The sequence below is a fragment of the Jaculus jaculus genome, chromosome 6 (genome assembly GCF_020740685.1).
Source record: "Jaculus jaculus isolate mJacJac1 chromosome 6, mJacJac1.mat.Y.cur, whole genome shotgun sequence".
Classification (NCBI taxonomy): domain Eukaryota; kingdom Metazoa; phylum Chordata; class Mammalia; order Rodentia; family Dipodidae; genus Jaculus; species Jaculus jaculus.
The window spans coordinates 40,047,714-40,063,382 of record NC_059107.1 but is presented as its reverse complement, the minus strand read 5'-3'; the positions used below and the strand labels follow the sequence as shown (position 1 = coordinate 40,063,382).

The 15,669-nt window shown below is 44.8% G+C and overlaps 2 protein-coding genes across 2 annotated transcripts in view; one reads left to right on the top strand and one right to left on the bottom strand.

Moving 5' to 3' along the window:
• The window catches only part of Xpc (XPC complex subunit, DNA damage recognition and repair factor), a 32,989-nt gene that overhangs the window by 11,368 nt on the left and 5,952 nt on the right, over positions 1–15,669 (top strand). The window contains exons 5-10 of the mRNA XM_045152573.1: positions 889–973; positions 2,281–2,438; positions 2,905–3,025; positions 9,635–9,724; positions 11,373–12,254; positions 13,700–13,860. Coding sequence (XP_045008508.1) covers positions 889–973; positions 2,281–2,438; positions 2,905–3,025; positions 9,635–9,724; positions 11,373–12,254; positions 13,700–13,860 — 1,497 coding nt within the window. The remainder of the gene's footprint in view (positions 1–888; positions 974–2,280; positions 2,439–2,904; positions 3,026–9,634; positions 9,725–11,372; positions 12,255–13,699; positions 13,861–15,669) is intronic.
• LOC123461424 (Golgi phosphoprotein 3-like) lies at positions 4,514–9,501 on the bottom strand. Its single transcript, XM_045151587.1, has 3 exons — positions 9,418–9,501; positions 8,030–8,257; positions 4,514–5,291 (listed from the first exon to the last, which is right to left on the bottom strand). The coding sequence occupies exons 1-3, from the start codon at positions 9,499–9,501 to the stop codon at positions 4,617–4,619; spliced, it is 987 nt and encodes a 328-aa protein (XP_045007522.1). The 3' UTR covers positions 4,514–4,616.

Below are 15,669 nucleotides of genomic sequence, written 5' to 3'. Positions count from 1 at the left end.
TCCTGGCTTGCTGAGAGATAGAAAGAAGAAACACCTGTGCGCCGAGAACTAAGCCGTTTAGCCATCTCTTGGTTTACCTAGTTCTTAGTGTTATAAACAAGGCTTCAGAGACTCAGAGAGTTCACATTCCATTAGCCACTCAGCCAGAAAGTGGAGAATTTAGGACCTAAATCCCTATTGATTGACTCACACTTCCCACTACTCCATAAAATGAGTCTGTGCCACTGTTGTTAGAAGCTTCCACCCTTCCCAGGACCCCCAGTCCTCTAGACTGTAGGGAGAGAGAGAGTAAAGTCTGGTTAACGTGTAAGAGGAACATGATTAGCAGGGAGGAGGGAGGAGGTGAAGTGCCATCCAGGAAGTTTTCTTGCACGTTCCTGTGACTCAGATGATGCATGAGAGCAGTGTCAGATAAACAGCTAATACCGAGGCGGTGTTTCCGAGGAGAAAGTCTAGACAGGAAGTCGGTGTGGCTTCTGGGGAGGCACGCTTGGAGGCCTGTGGGTGGGCATAGTTTGCTGGCCTAGAGGACAGTGGACTGGATGCACAGTGTCCTGAGTGCAAGTTGCAAATGAGGAACAGAAAATGGTCACTTGTATATTTGCCTGAGTAGTGCAGCAAAACATGATGAGTGCTGGGCCTGGTGGTGCACACCTTTAATCCCAGCACCCTGGAGGCAGGCAGAGATAAGAGGATCACTATGAGTTCAAGGGCACCCTGAGAATACATAGCAAATTCCAGGTCATTCTGGGCTACAGAGAGAGCCTACCTTGAAAAACAGAAACAAACAAACATGATGGGTGATTCTCATGGTAAGGGTGGCTTGGGGCAGTGAGGTTTCTTTTCAGTTTCCCACCTCACTCTCAGATTTTCCATTGTATGCAACAGTGAGAAGATAAAAATGGAGTTTGAGACGTATATTCGGAGGATGATGAAACGTTTCAATAAAGAAGTACAAGAGAACACACATAAGGTAAAGACAAGGAGTGCTGGGAAAGGACAAACTCTGGAGTTAAAAGACCTGGATAAAGTTAAGGTGACATCTGCTTCCCAGAGGCCTGCAGGTTAGAGGAGGTACTTTAGCTTTGTTTGTTTGTTTGTTTTGCTTCTTAATGAATGCTGGAGATGAATGAGAAGAATCAAGATGACTATAAAGTTTGAAGCTTAAGTGAGGGGTGAGAGATAGCACCATTCATTAAAAATAGAGGAAGCCAGACATGATGGCACATGTCTTTAATCCCAGCACTTGAGAGGCAAGGGTAGGAGGACCGCCATGAGTTTGAGGCCATCCTGAAACTACATAGTGAATTCCAGGTCAGCCTGGACTAGATTGCGACACCTACCTTGAAGAACCAAAAAAAACAAGTAGAGGCTGTTAGGGAGAAAGATGACCAACTTTGAGGGAAGCTAGCATTTGGCTTTTTGGGGGGCAGGGGGCCAGAGACAATCATGTAATACTGTAGCTTTTTGGTAAGGTGACAGATATAGATAGGTCAGGAGAGGAGAGATTATGGGGGTTGGGTTCAGACACACAGGAGAGAGCAGTCAGTGAGTCCTGCCCCTCGCCTAACGTCCAGTCATGCCTCTGAGTAGTCCTGCTTGGCTCACCCTGCTTACTTTTTTCTGCTGGCCTCATTGGAGTAAACCTCAGGTGTTAGAGCCTTTCATCCAGAAATCCTGCATATGTGTCGTAAAAGACAAGACTGTTTGAAAGAAAGGGTATTTTGAGTATACATGGAGGGAAGAGAGGCTAATGTTAGTTTTTGTTTTTTCTGGTGTGTAGGTAGAAATGACAGTGGATATTTTCTGCCCACAGTGTGCCTGAATTTGACAGCAAAATTTCAGATAGCTTTTTGTTTTATTTTTTCTTTCTTTCATTTTTTTTTATTTATTTGAGAGAGAAAGGCAGATAGAGAAAGAATGGGCGCTCCAGGGCCTCCAGCCTCTGCAAACGAACTCCAGACATGTACGCCCCCTTTAGCATCTGGCTAATGTGGGTCCTGGGGAATCGAACCTCAAATTGGTGTCCTTAGGCATCACAGGCAAGCGCTTAACCACTAAGCCATCTCTCCAGCCCTTGTTTTGTATTTTTGAGGTAGGGTTTTGCTCTAGCCCATGCTGACCTGGAATTCACTGTGTAGTCTCAGGCTGGCCTTGAACTCTCAGAGAAGCTCCCTACCTTGGTCTCCTCCCAAGTGCTGGGATTAAAAACATGTGCCACCACACCTGGCTCTGCTGGCTTTTAGCCTTCTCTCCATGTTTGTCCCTTCTCCTCTGCAGGTTCACCTCCTATGCCTGCTGGCAAACGGCTTCTATCGAAGTAGCATTTGCAGCCAGCCAGATCTGCTTGCCATTGGCCTCTCCATCATTCCAACTCACTTTACCAAAGTGCCACCTCAGGATGTGGACATCCACTACCTCTGTGACCTGGTGAAGTGGTAAGGCCATCCATCCATCCTCCAGAGCTGGAATATAGGGTTGGGTGGATGCAAGTCAGTCCCATAGACCTCTTCTGCTTAAGGCGAAGCGTGCATCAGGTTGGGGTGGGAGCATAGCATTGAAGAGAAGGAAACACTAGGATGATTCCAACCCTTGGAAAAGCTCCCAGGCTGGCAGGAAACCTGCCTAAACTAGTTAACATAGGATATTGTGAGGGGTGCTCTGAAAGAGAGGGGTGCCAGGGCTAGAGTGCTTCCCTCAGGTGGCCAGTCCAGGAACCTGTCCAAAGAGGTTCCATCTGCTTTGGGGTCTCAGTGATGGTAGGAATTAGCTAGCTAAGCAGGGAAGAGCCAAATGCAAGCAGGTGGGTCTTAGGAATCACTACCCCTTTCAGTTTTCTTGGCTGTAAAAGACAACAGAATTCCTCTTTGCTCTGACAACAAGGGAATGCTTGCTTTTCCTCAGGTTCATTGGAACATTTACAGTTAATGCAGACCTTTCAAGCAGTGAGCAAGATAGCCTGCAGACAACACTGGAAAGGAGGTTCGCTATTTACTCTGCACGGGATGAAGAAGAGTTGGTCCATGTAAGTGATTCTTCCAGCAGCACTGTTTTATTACTACTGTCAACTAATGGTAATAAAAACATGGTTCATCCTTAGATTACTGTTAATCCATACACTTATACTTGGGAACTCTAAATTCCCAGAGAATTTGGAGAAAGACCAGACATCATTTTTGTAGAGGCCAAATGATGTAGAGACATCAAATAGTGTCTTTGATCCTCTTCAGGTTTGGCTATAAGCCAGAGAAATCAAGCAGGGTCAGTAATGAATGCTACATAATACCACCACCCAGGAGAAAACATTAATATTTTACTCTTGTTCTCCCAGACTTTATTCCTATATACTTTTACATATGTTTTTGTTTCATTGGTTGGACAGTTTTTTTTAAAGAAGGGAGCAGTTTAGTGACAGTACATTTACAGAGTTGTGCAACCAAATCAGCTGTGTCACCCCTAAGGTAAGCCCTATATACAACTGTTAAATGCCCTCTGTTACCCAGCCTCTCTCCTGGCTCATGTACCAACCAAAAGCCAGTCTGCTTTCTTGTCTGTGGATCTACCTCTTGTGATTATTTAAAATCATAACATACAGCCAGGCATGGTGGTGCACACCTTTTATCCCAGCACTCGGTAGGTAAGTTTGAAGCCAGCCTGGGACTACAGAATGAGTTCTAGGTCAGCCTGGCCTACAGTGAAGCCTTACCATAAAAAAGGGTTGGGGGTGGAGAGATGATTTAGTGGTCAAGGCACTTGCCTACAAAGCCTAAGGACCCATGTTTGATTCCCTAGTACCCACATAATCTAGATGCACAAGGTGACTCATGAATCTGTAGTTCATTCGCAGTGGCTGGGGGCCCTGGCATGCCCATTCCTTTTTTTTTTTTTTTTTTTTTCCACTGCCCTTTATTCAAAATCACTGTTATTTCCATAAGCTACATACTTATTTAACAGAGTCTGAGAGACAAAGGTTGAAAAACATGTAAATAGGATAGAAAACAAATAAAAATTTAATAAATGGTTTATTTCTTCATCTTATTCACATTTTGATTCTGGAGATTTCTAAACTCCATTTAGATACTTCTGTTTATTGAAAAGCACATTAGATGAAACTAAATTCAGAAATGGAAGCTGTTTATTGGATGTGTGGCTTCACCCAGTTCATTCCTCTATGGAGTAGAAGTACAGGGAAAAATCAAGTTAGTTCAGAAAGGTCAAGGTCGATGGAGAAGCCCAGAAGTTCCCAAGTCATGAGTCTGATTCAAAAGATGAGAGGATAAAAGAAAAAAGAAAAAGAAAAGAAGATGGAAAGAAAAAGAAAAGAAATTAGTCAGGCATGGTGGCACACACCTTTGATCCCAGCACTCGGGAGACAGAGGTAGGAAGATTTTCATGAGTTCAAGGCCACCCTGAGACTACACAGTGAATTCCAGGTCAGCCTGGGTTAGAGTGAGACCCTACCTTGAGAAAAATAAACAAATAACAACAACAAAAAGAAAAAAAAAGGAAAAGAAAAACAGATGAAAATGTCTTATCGCACAAAACTCAATGATGGGGTCTCTGACAGCCACCAGTCATTAGGCAGCAGGACAAAAGGGGAAACCCACCTGCTAGCTTTAGGATTTATTGAAGGCTGCTAGGACAGCCCAGATCATCTCTTTGGCATTGTGTTTTGCGCCCTCCACTTCAGGGTCCAATTCTACTAGGTCCTTGGTTCGATTCATTGCCACATCATACTTGTCATCTGTCAGCGAGAAGACGACATTCTCTAGCTCATCGGACGAGTGGGCTAGGACCAGGAGTGCTAGAGTTCGCTTGTCCATGCGCTGAGGATCATTTACCCACTGCTCTAGCACACTATCTTGAAGTTTTTTCACAAGTCGTCGTTTTTCTGTTGTATTTGTCACTGGATGAGTGGTCATATCAAATAGCAGGAAATTCTGCCTCTCGGTCGTTAGAATACCTTTCTCCACTAGATTCTTTGCAATTCGTTCTCGTACATTTCTCAGCTGATACTGTAATTTGAAGGGGTTCCATGTCTCACCAGTGAGCAGCTCTATCCAGGTTTGGACAGTTTGTATTGGTTCAGTTGCTTTGATGTGCTTGAGAGTTTCATCCAGTAAGACATCACCTGTTGGGCTGTCTGACTTTAGCAGTACCTTTCTGTCCAGTAATCTCTTCTTACGCATGGTGGGGGGTTCCAGATGGACTCGACCCCTCATGGCCAGCTCTATTAAGATGCCTCCTCGTAAGCCAGATGATATACAGTCAATCCAGAAAGATATGTATCCCTGGAAATCACTCTGTAGTCTCAGGGTGGCCTAGAACTCATGGCAATCCTCCTACCTCTGCCTCCTGGGTGCTGGGATTCCCATTCCTTCTATATATCTGCTTCTGTTTCTCTCCCAATAATGAATAAATAAAACATTTTTAAGAATTAATATAACATGCAGCTTTTTATGTCTGACTTTGCAGTTTTTGTGTTTTCAATTGTCATATATTCATATGTGTGTGTGTGTGTGTGTGTGTGTGTGTGTGTGTGTATGTATGATATACATACATACATATATATGGTTTTTGTTTTTTGAAGGTAGGGTCTCAGTCTAGCCCAGGCTGACCTGGAATTTACAATGTAGTCTCAGGGTGGCCTTAAACTCATGGTGCTCCTTCTACTTCTGCCTCCCAAGTGCTGGGATTAAAGGTGTGTGCCACTATGCCTGGCCTCGATTATAATATATTTTAAATATTACGTATGTTATCTTCCTTTTTATGGCCCAGGCTGGCATGGAATCATTGATCATCCTGCCTCAGAATCCCAAGTGCTAGGAGCTGGGATTACAGGCCTGTGCACCATGCCTAGCATCTCACACTATTTTTTTAAAGATTTATTTTTTTTTTTTTTTATTAGAGACACAGAGAGAAATCGGGCATGCCAGGGCCTCTAGCTACTGCAAACGAACTCCAGATGTATATGCCACCATGTGTATCTGGCTTACATGGGACCTGGAGAATCGACCCTGGGTCCTTAGGCTTTGCAGGCAAGCACCTTAACCATTAAGCCATCTCTCCAGCCCACACTTTTTTTTAAGCCTCAGAAGATAAAAGACAAAAATTGCTATTTTTAACCTATCATAGCTTCTGATAGTAACTTATCTTCCTATTTCTTTTTTTTAATATTTACTTATTTATTTGAGAGAGGAAGAGGGGGAAAGAGAGAGAGAAAGAGAGTAAATGGGGCTTGTTAATGTTCTCTCATAGAGGGTTGAGGTAGGGAGGATCATGAGACCCTCACCTTAGATGTCAGCCACTCTTTCTGGAGTCTTTCTGCCAGCTGTGATTGTACCCCAGCTGCACATGGATTCGTGGTCTTGGGAGAGGTGTTAAGAGTGTACTGTGTGAAGGCTAACTGATGTGGGGTTCTCCATCTGTGCAGCTACAGGAAAGGTCATTCCTGCTGAGAATGTGGTTGCTTTGGGCTTACCCATGCTCCTTTAGCCTCTCACTCACACTGTTTAAATAAGCTCATTAAACTCACTGGTTCACCAAGTTAGACTTTGATGGAATTGTTACTTTGCTCTGTTGTTGGTGCTCTATCTGGGGGCACAGACATTTGTTCTTACCTCTCCGTGAAAAGTTCACTCAACAGCAGAAAAAAGTATTATCCTGTAAACATCTGTAACTTGATAGGTGGATATCTTTTCAAGCATGCATCTATGTCTGTATACTTTTTTATGTAGTGTGTGTGTGTGTGTGTGTGTGTACACATTGACCCTAGGAGCTTATTACGCATGCTAGGCAAGCACTTTACCATTGACCTATACTCCTGCCCCATATTTATAGTCACAGTTTTTCTTATAAAAATGTGATCAAGGGGCTGGAGGGATGGCTTAGGAGTTAAGGCATTTGCCTACAAAGCCAAAGGACCCATGTTCAATAACCCAGGACCCATGTTAGCCAGATGCACAAGGGGGTGCAAGTATCTGGAGTTTGTATGCTGTGGCTGGAGGCCCTGGCATGCTCATTCTCATTTATTCTCTCTCTCTCTCTCAAATAAATAAATAAAAATAAAATATTTTAAAAGTCCATGCAATTTTAAAAAATATGTGATTAGGGCTGGGAAAATGGCTTAGTGGTTAAGGCAAAGGACCCCAATTTGATTACCCAGGACCCATGTAAGCCAGATGCACAAGGGTGTGCATGAGTGTGGAGTTTGTTTGTAGTGGCTGGAGGCCCTGGCTTGCCCATTTTCTCTTTCTCTCTGCCTCTTCCTCTCTCTCTCAAATAAATAATATTTTTTTATGTGATCACATTGTACTTATAAAAATACACCACCAGGGGTAGTGTCACATGCCTTTAATCCCATCACTCAGGCAGACATAGGAGGATTACTGTGAGTTCTGAGTTCAGGGCCACCCTGAGACTACATAGCAAATTCCAGGTCAACCTGGGCTACAGCAAGACCCTACATTGAAAAAATAAAAAAATAAAAAAAAAAAAATTATACACATACACACACCTTTCTTTTTCTTTAAGATGTAGTAAACATTTTCTGTGAAGATAGATCTTATAGTGCTGGTTTTGGTTTGGTTTGGTTTGTTTGTTTTTCTTTTTTCTTTTGGTTGTTGAGGTAGGGTCTCACTCGAGCCCAGGTTGACCTGGAATTCACTGTAGAGTCTCAGAGTGGCCTTGGACTCATGGCAATCCTCCTAACTATGCTTCCCAAGTGCTGGCATTAAAGGCGTGTGCCACACACTCAGCTTCTAGTGCTATTTCTAATAGCGTACAGGGTGCCATTGTCAGTGACAGCTATTTCACCACCACCCAGCTGCCAGCATTGTTTCTAATAGTGTGCAGGGTGCCAGTGTCAATGACAGCTGCTTCACCACCACCCAGCTGCCAGCATTGTTTCTAATAGTGTGCAGGGTGCCAGTGTCAATGACAGCTGCTTCACCACCACACCCAGGTTCCAGCGTTGTTTCTAATAGTGTGCAGGGTGCCAGTGTCAGTGACGCCTGCTTCACCACCACACCCAGCTTCCAGCGTTGCTTCTAATAGTGTACAGGGTGCCAGTGTCAGTGACGGCTGCTTCACCACCACACGCAGTTCCAGCGTTGTTTCTAATAGTGTGCAGGATGCCAGTGTCAGTGACAGCTGTTTCACCACCACACTCAGCTTCCAGCGTTGTTTCGAATAGTGTGCAGGGTGCCAGTGTCAGTGACGGCTGCTTCTCCACCACACCCAGCTTCCAGCGTTGGTTCTAATAGTGTGCAGGGTGCCAGTGTCAGTGACGGCTGTTTCTCCACCACACCCAGTTCCAGCATTGTTTCTAATAGTGTGCAGGGTGCCAGTGTCAGTGACGGCTGCTTCTCCACCACACCCAGCTTCCAGCGTTGGTTCTAATAGTGTGCAGGATGCCAGTGTCAGTGACGGCTGCCTCACCACCACACCCAGTTCCAGCGTTGTTTCTAATAGTGTGCAGGGTGTCAGTGTCAGTGACAGCTGCCTCACCACCACACCCAGGTTCCAGCGTTGTTTCTAATAGTGTGCAGGGTGTCAGTGTCAGTGACGGCTGCCTCACCACCACATCCAGCGTTGTTTCTAATAGTGTGCAGGGTGTCAGTGTCAGTGACGGCTGCTTCACCACCACACCCAGCATCCAGCGTTGTTTCTAATAGTGTGCAGGGTGCCAGTATCAGTAACATCTGCTTCACCACCACACCCAGCTTCCAGCGTTGTTTCTAATAGTGTGCAGGGTGCCAGTGTCAGTGACGGCTGTTTCACCACCATACCCAGCTTCCAGTGTTGTTTCTAACAGTGTGCAGGGTGCCAGTGTCAGTGACGGCTGCCTCTCCACTACACCCAGCTTCCAGCGTTGTTTCTAATAGTGTGCAGGGTGCCAGTGTCAATGACAGCTGCTTCACCACCACACCCAGTTCCAGCACTGTTTCTAATAGTGTGCAGGGTGCCAGTGTCAGTGACAGCTGCCTCACCACCACACCCAGCTTCCAGCATTGTTTCTAATAGTGTGCAGGGTGCCAGTGTCAGTGACGGCTGCTTCTCCACCACACCCAGCTTCCATCGTTGTTTCTAATAGTGTGCAGGGTGCCAGTGTCAGTGACAGCTGCTTCTCCACCACACCCAGGTTCCAGCGTTGTTTCTAATAGTGTGCAGGGTGCCAGTGTCAGTGACAGCTGCCTCACCACCACACCCAGCATCCAGTGTTGTTTCTAATAGGTGCAGGGTGCCAGTGTCAATGACAGCTGCCTCACCACCACACCCAGCTTCCAGCGTTGTTTCTAATAGTGTGCAGGGTGCCAGTGTCAGTGACGGCTGCCTCACCACCACACCCAGCTTCCAGTGTTGTTTCTAATAGTGTGCAGGGTGCCAGTGTCAGTGACAGCTGCCTCACCACCATACCCAGCTTCCAGTGTTGTTTCGAATAGTGTGCAGGGTGCCAGTGTCAGTGATGGCTGTTTCACCACCACACCCAGCTTCCAGCATTGTTTTGAATAGTGTGCAGGGTACCAGTGTCCTGTGACAGCTGCCTCTCTTTCCCATGTTGCAAACAAGCAGTATGCAACACTGAATTATTTAGTCCTGAATATCTTAAAGTTTTTCTCTGTTTTTATCATAGATATTTCTCCTGATTCTCCGTTCTCTGCAACTGCTGACCAGGTTGGTGGTGTCTCTGCAGCCCATTCCTCTGAAGTTATCTGTTGCAAAGGTGAGGTGTTCAGAGCTTCCACAGAAGAGGGAATAGAGAAATTATCAAATTGGAATTTGGGCATTATGATGTTTCTAAAACCTAGTATTCATGGAGTCTGAGTTCCACTGAGCCTGTGTTGCAGATCCTCTGTGTTAGAAGATTGTTGTACATACAAGTAGGTAGTTACCACTCTGAGCTCTGTGTGCTCATTCACTTGGCAGAGGTCTGGGCTCCAGGGTCCTGTAGTTTGTGTTCTGTAAACTGGGTAGAGTGCTGCTGGTCCTCAGTAGCTGTGTGGAGTGCTGATAGTGAAGGACTCTGCATTTTTAGATACTCAGGGAAGTAGGCTCAGTGCTGCCTTATTGAGGTGTGGGCACTGTCTGAAACTTCGCACTTTGGAAATGGCGTAATTCCTATGTTAAAACCACAGCATATTAAGTTCTGAAGTGATTTGCAAAATGGGTATGTACACGTGAGGGTGCTAAGACTTGAAGGTTTCCCTGTTTTTAGTTATGACCTAAGTTAAGGTGAAAAGAACGATATTGTGGCTCACCTGAGTCTTCAGTACTCTATATTATAGTGTGGTAGGGCAATCAGTAAGGTAGTCTGATGTCTGTAGTCTGATGTCTGATCTGGGGATGTGTTACTTTACTTATTCTCTAGCCAGAGATTTGGATGTATTAAATTATAGGATTTCTTTGCTGGGCATGGTGGCATATGCCTTTAATCCTAGCACTCAAGATGCAGAGAGAGGAGGATCACTGTCAGTTTGAGCCAGCCTGAGACTCCATAGTGAATTCCAGGTCAGCCTGGGCTAAAGTGAGACCCTACCTTGAAAAAACAACAGCAAAAAAATATAGAATTTCTGCCATATGATAGGGAAAGAGGGAGGGAGACAAAAAAAAAAAAAAGAAAGAAAGAAACAGAAATAGCAAAATCTCTTGTAGGCTAGAGAGGTGGATCAGCTATTATAGGCACCTGCTTGCAAAGCTTGACTATCCGGGTTCAACTCCTCAGTACCCACATAAAGCCAGTTATACAAAGTGGCACATGCATCTGGAGTTTGTTTACAGAAGCACACCCATATCCACTCCCTGTGTGTCTGCCTTTTTCTCTGTCTCTATAGCTTTCTCAAGTGAAGGAAAATATTTTTAAAATGTTCTTTTGTAGGTGCATGTGTACATAAGCATGCATGTGCCATGGTGTATGTGTGGAGGTTAGAGGACAACTCTGGTGTCAGTCCTTGCCTTCTGCTTTGTTTGAGGCAGAGTCTTTTTTGTTTGCCTGCAAAACACTGGCACTGCAAATGCCAGACTAGCTAGCTATGGGATTCTCCTAACTCTGCTTCATATTGCCCTAGGCACATTGGCATTACAGATGCATGTGTTAATTTCATTTGGTTTTACATAGGTTCTGGGAATCTGAATTCCAGTCAGTAGGCAAGCGCAAGAAATTTTTTAAATGATTGAGCCATGTCCTAGCGCTGTTGTGTTTTTTGTTGGTGGTGGCGGTGGTGGTGTGTATGTGTGGTAGGGTCTCATGCAGCTCAGGCTAGCCTCAGACTCACTAGTAGCTAAGGATGACCCTGAACTCCTGATCTTCCTCCCTCTACCTCCCAAGTGTTGAGATTACAGGCTGGCTAACAAAATTTCTTGATCTGTTTCAGGGGAAGAAACCTTCCAAGGAAAGATCTATAGATGGTCCTGGAGCCTCCTCAGAACCTTCCTGCCATATTCTAAAAAGCCACGATAAACCCAAGACAAGCAAAAGAACCAAACAAGAGGAAACATTTTGTAAAGGCAATAGCAAGACAAGTGCCAAATGGAAGAGAAGCAAGTCTACTGCACGTGACAAGGAGCCGAGAAGGCTCTCCTCCAGTGAGGAAGATGGGGAACAGCCAGAGGAAACTCAGAGTCATCCATGTGCTCAAAAGAATGCCCGAGGACGGCGGGTGGCATCCAGAGTGTCTTACAAAGAGGAGAGTGGAAGTGACGCAGCCGGCAGCGGGTCTGACTTTGAACTTTCCAGTGGGGAAGCCCATCATTCCTCAGAGGATTCTGAACCTGGCCCTGCTAGGCAGAAGAGGGTTGTAGCTCCTCAGAGGACAAAGACTGGGTCCAAGAGAAATTCCAGGACCCAACATGGAAGCTACTGTAAGCTTTCAGAGTTTCCAGCAGTATCTTCAAGCTTATCGACCAGTAAGAGAAGCAAGAAGATTTCCAGTGGTGGCCCAGAGGAAGAAGACAGGAAAGCTGGGGCAGACCAGTGGCTGGAGGTGTTCTGTGAGCCAGAGGAAAAGTGGGTGTGTGTGGACTGTGTGCACGGTGTGGTGAACCAGCCTGTGGTTTGTTATAGATATGCCACCAAGCCCGTGACCTATGTTGTAGGCATAGACAGTGATGGCTGGGTCCGAGATGTTACTCAGAGATACGACCCAGCCTGGATGACAGCAACGCGCAAGTGTAGGGTTGATGCTGAGTGGTGGACCAAAACCTTGAGACCCTACCAGAGCCCATTTATGAAAAGAGAAAAGAAAGAAGACTTGGAGGTAAGGCACTGACAGCCCAGGGCTCAAAGACCCAATCAGGTTATTAAAATTATTTCCTTTTTAAAAATTTTATTTAATCTATTTATTTGAGAGAACAAGAGAGAAAAGGAGGCAGAGAGAGAGAGAAGAATGGTTCCACCAGGGCCTCCAGCCACTGCAAATGAACTCTAGAAGCATATGCCACCTTGTGCATCTAGCTTATGTGGGTCCTGGGGAATCAAACCTGGGTCCTTTAGCTTTGTAGGCAAATGCCTTAACCACTAAGCCATCTCTCCAGCCCAATTACTTCTTTCTTTATTTTTTTTTTTTGATCATCATATGTATCTAGCAGTATTGTTGGTGTTTTTTATGTGGTATTTTATTTAATTGTCATGCCAACATTAAAGAGCTAGCTAGAGTTATAGCCATCATTTTACTGGTAAAACGTTGGAAGAGCCAAGTGGCTGACAAGGTATTTAAAAACCTGTCTACTTGGCTTTGAAGTCTGTGTACCTCCATTAGTACTAGTTGTGAGTTTGGAGCTTGAAAGTAGTTTGAGCAAGTTGTGTAAGTCATACTAAGGGAAAGAAAGACTCATTTTTATATGATGGCCTCTTTCTCATTGTGCTTGCACAGACACACATCCCACTAAATTTGTCTCCTCAGAAAGAAGGGACTTAGAGCCAGGCATGGTGGCACATGCCTTTAATCCCAACACTCAGGAGGCCAAGGTAGGAGGATTGCTATGAGATTGAGGCTAGCCTGAGACTACATAGTGATTTCCAGATCAGCCTGGGCTAGAGCAAAACCCTACCTTGAAAAACCAAAAAAAGAAAAAGACAAGTGCAGAAGGACCTGTGTTAATTGTGGTTGCATCTGTGTGTGGAACACCTCTTGTAGGTGTTAACAGCTCAGTTTCCTGTAAGTAGAGTCAAGTAAGCTTGTGCTACAGGACATCAGTGTTGCTTTGAAGTAAGACGTCCTTGCAGAAGAAAACTGACGCTAGCCAGGCGTGCTAGCACTCACTTTTAATCCTAGCACTTGGGAGGTGGAGGTAGGAAGATGAGTTCAAGGCCACCCTGAGACTAGAGAATTCTAGGTTAGCTTGGGCTAGCCTGAGACACTACCTGGAAAACCAAACAAAAGAAAAAGAAAACATAGGCTGTCTCCTTGCCATACCCAATAGAACAGGTACTGCCAAAACTGGTTAAAGTATATTAGGATTGAAAAAAGGATAGCATTCTGAAGTTGCTGCAAGGCGCAAAATTGCTTAATTCTTCATGGTATTTGACTGATCTATGGGGCACCTAATGGCTAGAGCTACAGGTGTAACGTTACAAAGCCAGTGTTCATAATCATAAATCTAGACTGTCATTTGTTGTCAACTCAAGCTAGGAGATTGTCTACCTCAAACTTCACTTCCACTTAAAATACCATGTTCACCTATGTCTGTCTGGCCTCTTCAGTTTCAGGAGAAGCACCTAGACCAGCCTTTGCCCACTGCCATTGGCACATATAAGAACCATCCTCTGTATGCCCTGAAGCGGCACCTTTTGAAATACGAAGCCATCTATCCTGAGACAGCTGCCATCCTTGGGTATTGTCGTGGAGAAGCTGTCTACTCCAGGTATGTAAGGCAGCCTGGTTGGGCTCCTGGTGGCCTAGGATTTACTACTGTTCACATAGACTAACCACACTGGTTAACAGCATTCTCAGGTGAGCTAGTATGTGTGTGAGTACTATGGAGAAGAGACTAAAGTTGAAAGCTCAATAAGGATTAAAAGACCACAAAGGGACTGGAGAGATGGATATCTCAGTGGATAAGGTGCTTCTCTGCAAAGCCTAATGCCTCAGGCTCGATTCCCCAGTACCCATATAAAGCCAGTGATGTATGCATCTGAAGTTCATTTGCAATGGCTAGAGGTCCTGGCCCCCATTCCCCCTTTCTCTTTTATCTTTCTCTGCTTGCAATACATATGTTTGTGGGCGCGCACACACACACACACACACATTTTTCTCTCAAAGCAGGGCTGGAGAAATGGTGCATGTGTCTGCAGGTCATCTGCAGTGGCATGAGTTCTTTGTGCACACTCTTTTTTTAAAAAAATGAATGAAGAAGTGATTTACTCATTTTTTATTTATTTATTTGTGAGGGGAGAGAGAATATGGGCACTCGAGGGCCTCTTGCCCTGCAAATGAATTCCAGACCCATATACTACTTTGTGCATCTGGCTTTATAGTACTAGGGAGTTGGACCCAGACAGGCACACTTTGCAAATAAGCTCCTTTAGCCACTGAGCTATTTCCACAACCCAGAGTAGATTTTTTGGAAATACTGAAATGTTAGGCTAGAAAATAAAAGCTGTTTTTTCGAAGCTATTTTATTTATTTATTTATTTGAGGAGTAGCAGATAGAATGGAGGTGCCAGAGCCATTGTAAACAAACTCCAAATAGATGTGATACGTTGTGCATCTGGCCTAAGTGGGTACTGGGGAATCAAGCCTGGGTATTTATGCCTTGCAAACAGGTGCCTTAATTGCTAAGCTATCTCTCTAGCCCAAAGCTTTTTAATTTTTTTTTTAATTTTTATTTATTTATTTGAGAGTGACAGACACAGAGAGAAAGACAGATAGAGGGAGAGAGAGAGAATGGGCGCGCCAGGGCTTCCAGCCTCTGCAAACGAACTCCAGACGCATGTGCCCCCTTGTGCATCTGGCTAACGTGGGACCTGGGGAACCGAGCCTCGAACCGGGGTCCTTAGGCTTCACAGGCAAGCGCTTAACCGCTAAGCCATCTCTCCAGCCCCCAAGGCTTTTTTAATGAATGTGAAAACAGAACCAGGAAGATGCTTAGTTGGTAAATTGCTTGCCTTGCAAGCATGAGGTTCTGAGTTTAATCTCCAAAGCATTCATTAAAAAGATAATTCCAGGGCTGGGGAGATGGCTTAGCAGTTAAGGCATTTGCCTGCAAGGCCAAAGGACTTCAGTTCGATTCCCCAGGACCCACGTAAGCCAGATGCACAAGGTGGCACATGTGTCTGGAGTTCATTTGCAATGGCTGGAGGCCCTGGCTTGCCCATTCTCTCTCCCTCCCTCTCTCCCTCCCTCCCTCTCTCTCTCTGCCTCTTTCCCTCTCTCAAAATTTTTTTTAAAAAACATTCTTTTCCCTTAAAAAAAAAAAACCTAATAATTCCAGGCTTAGTGGCACATGTTTATGATCCCAGAGCATTTATGTTGTTGTTGTTTTTGTTTTTAATATATTTATTTACTTAAGAGAGAGAATAGGTAAGCTGGAACCTCTTACACTACAAACAAGCTCCAGATCATGAGTCACTGTGTGTGTGGCTTTATGTGGGTCCTGTATGAACATCATCGGAATTCATAAAAACTATGGGAACTTTTAAAGTTGCATGAATGCATTGCATTTTACATCAGT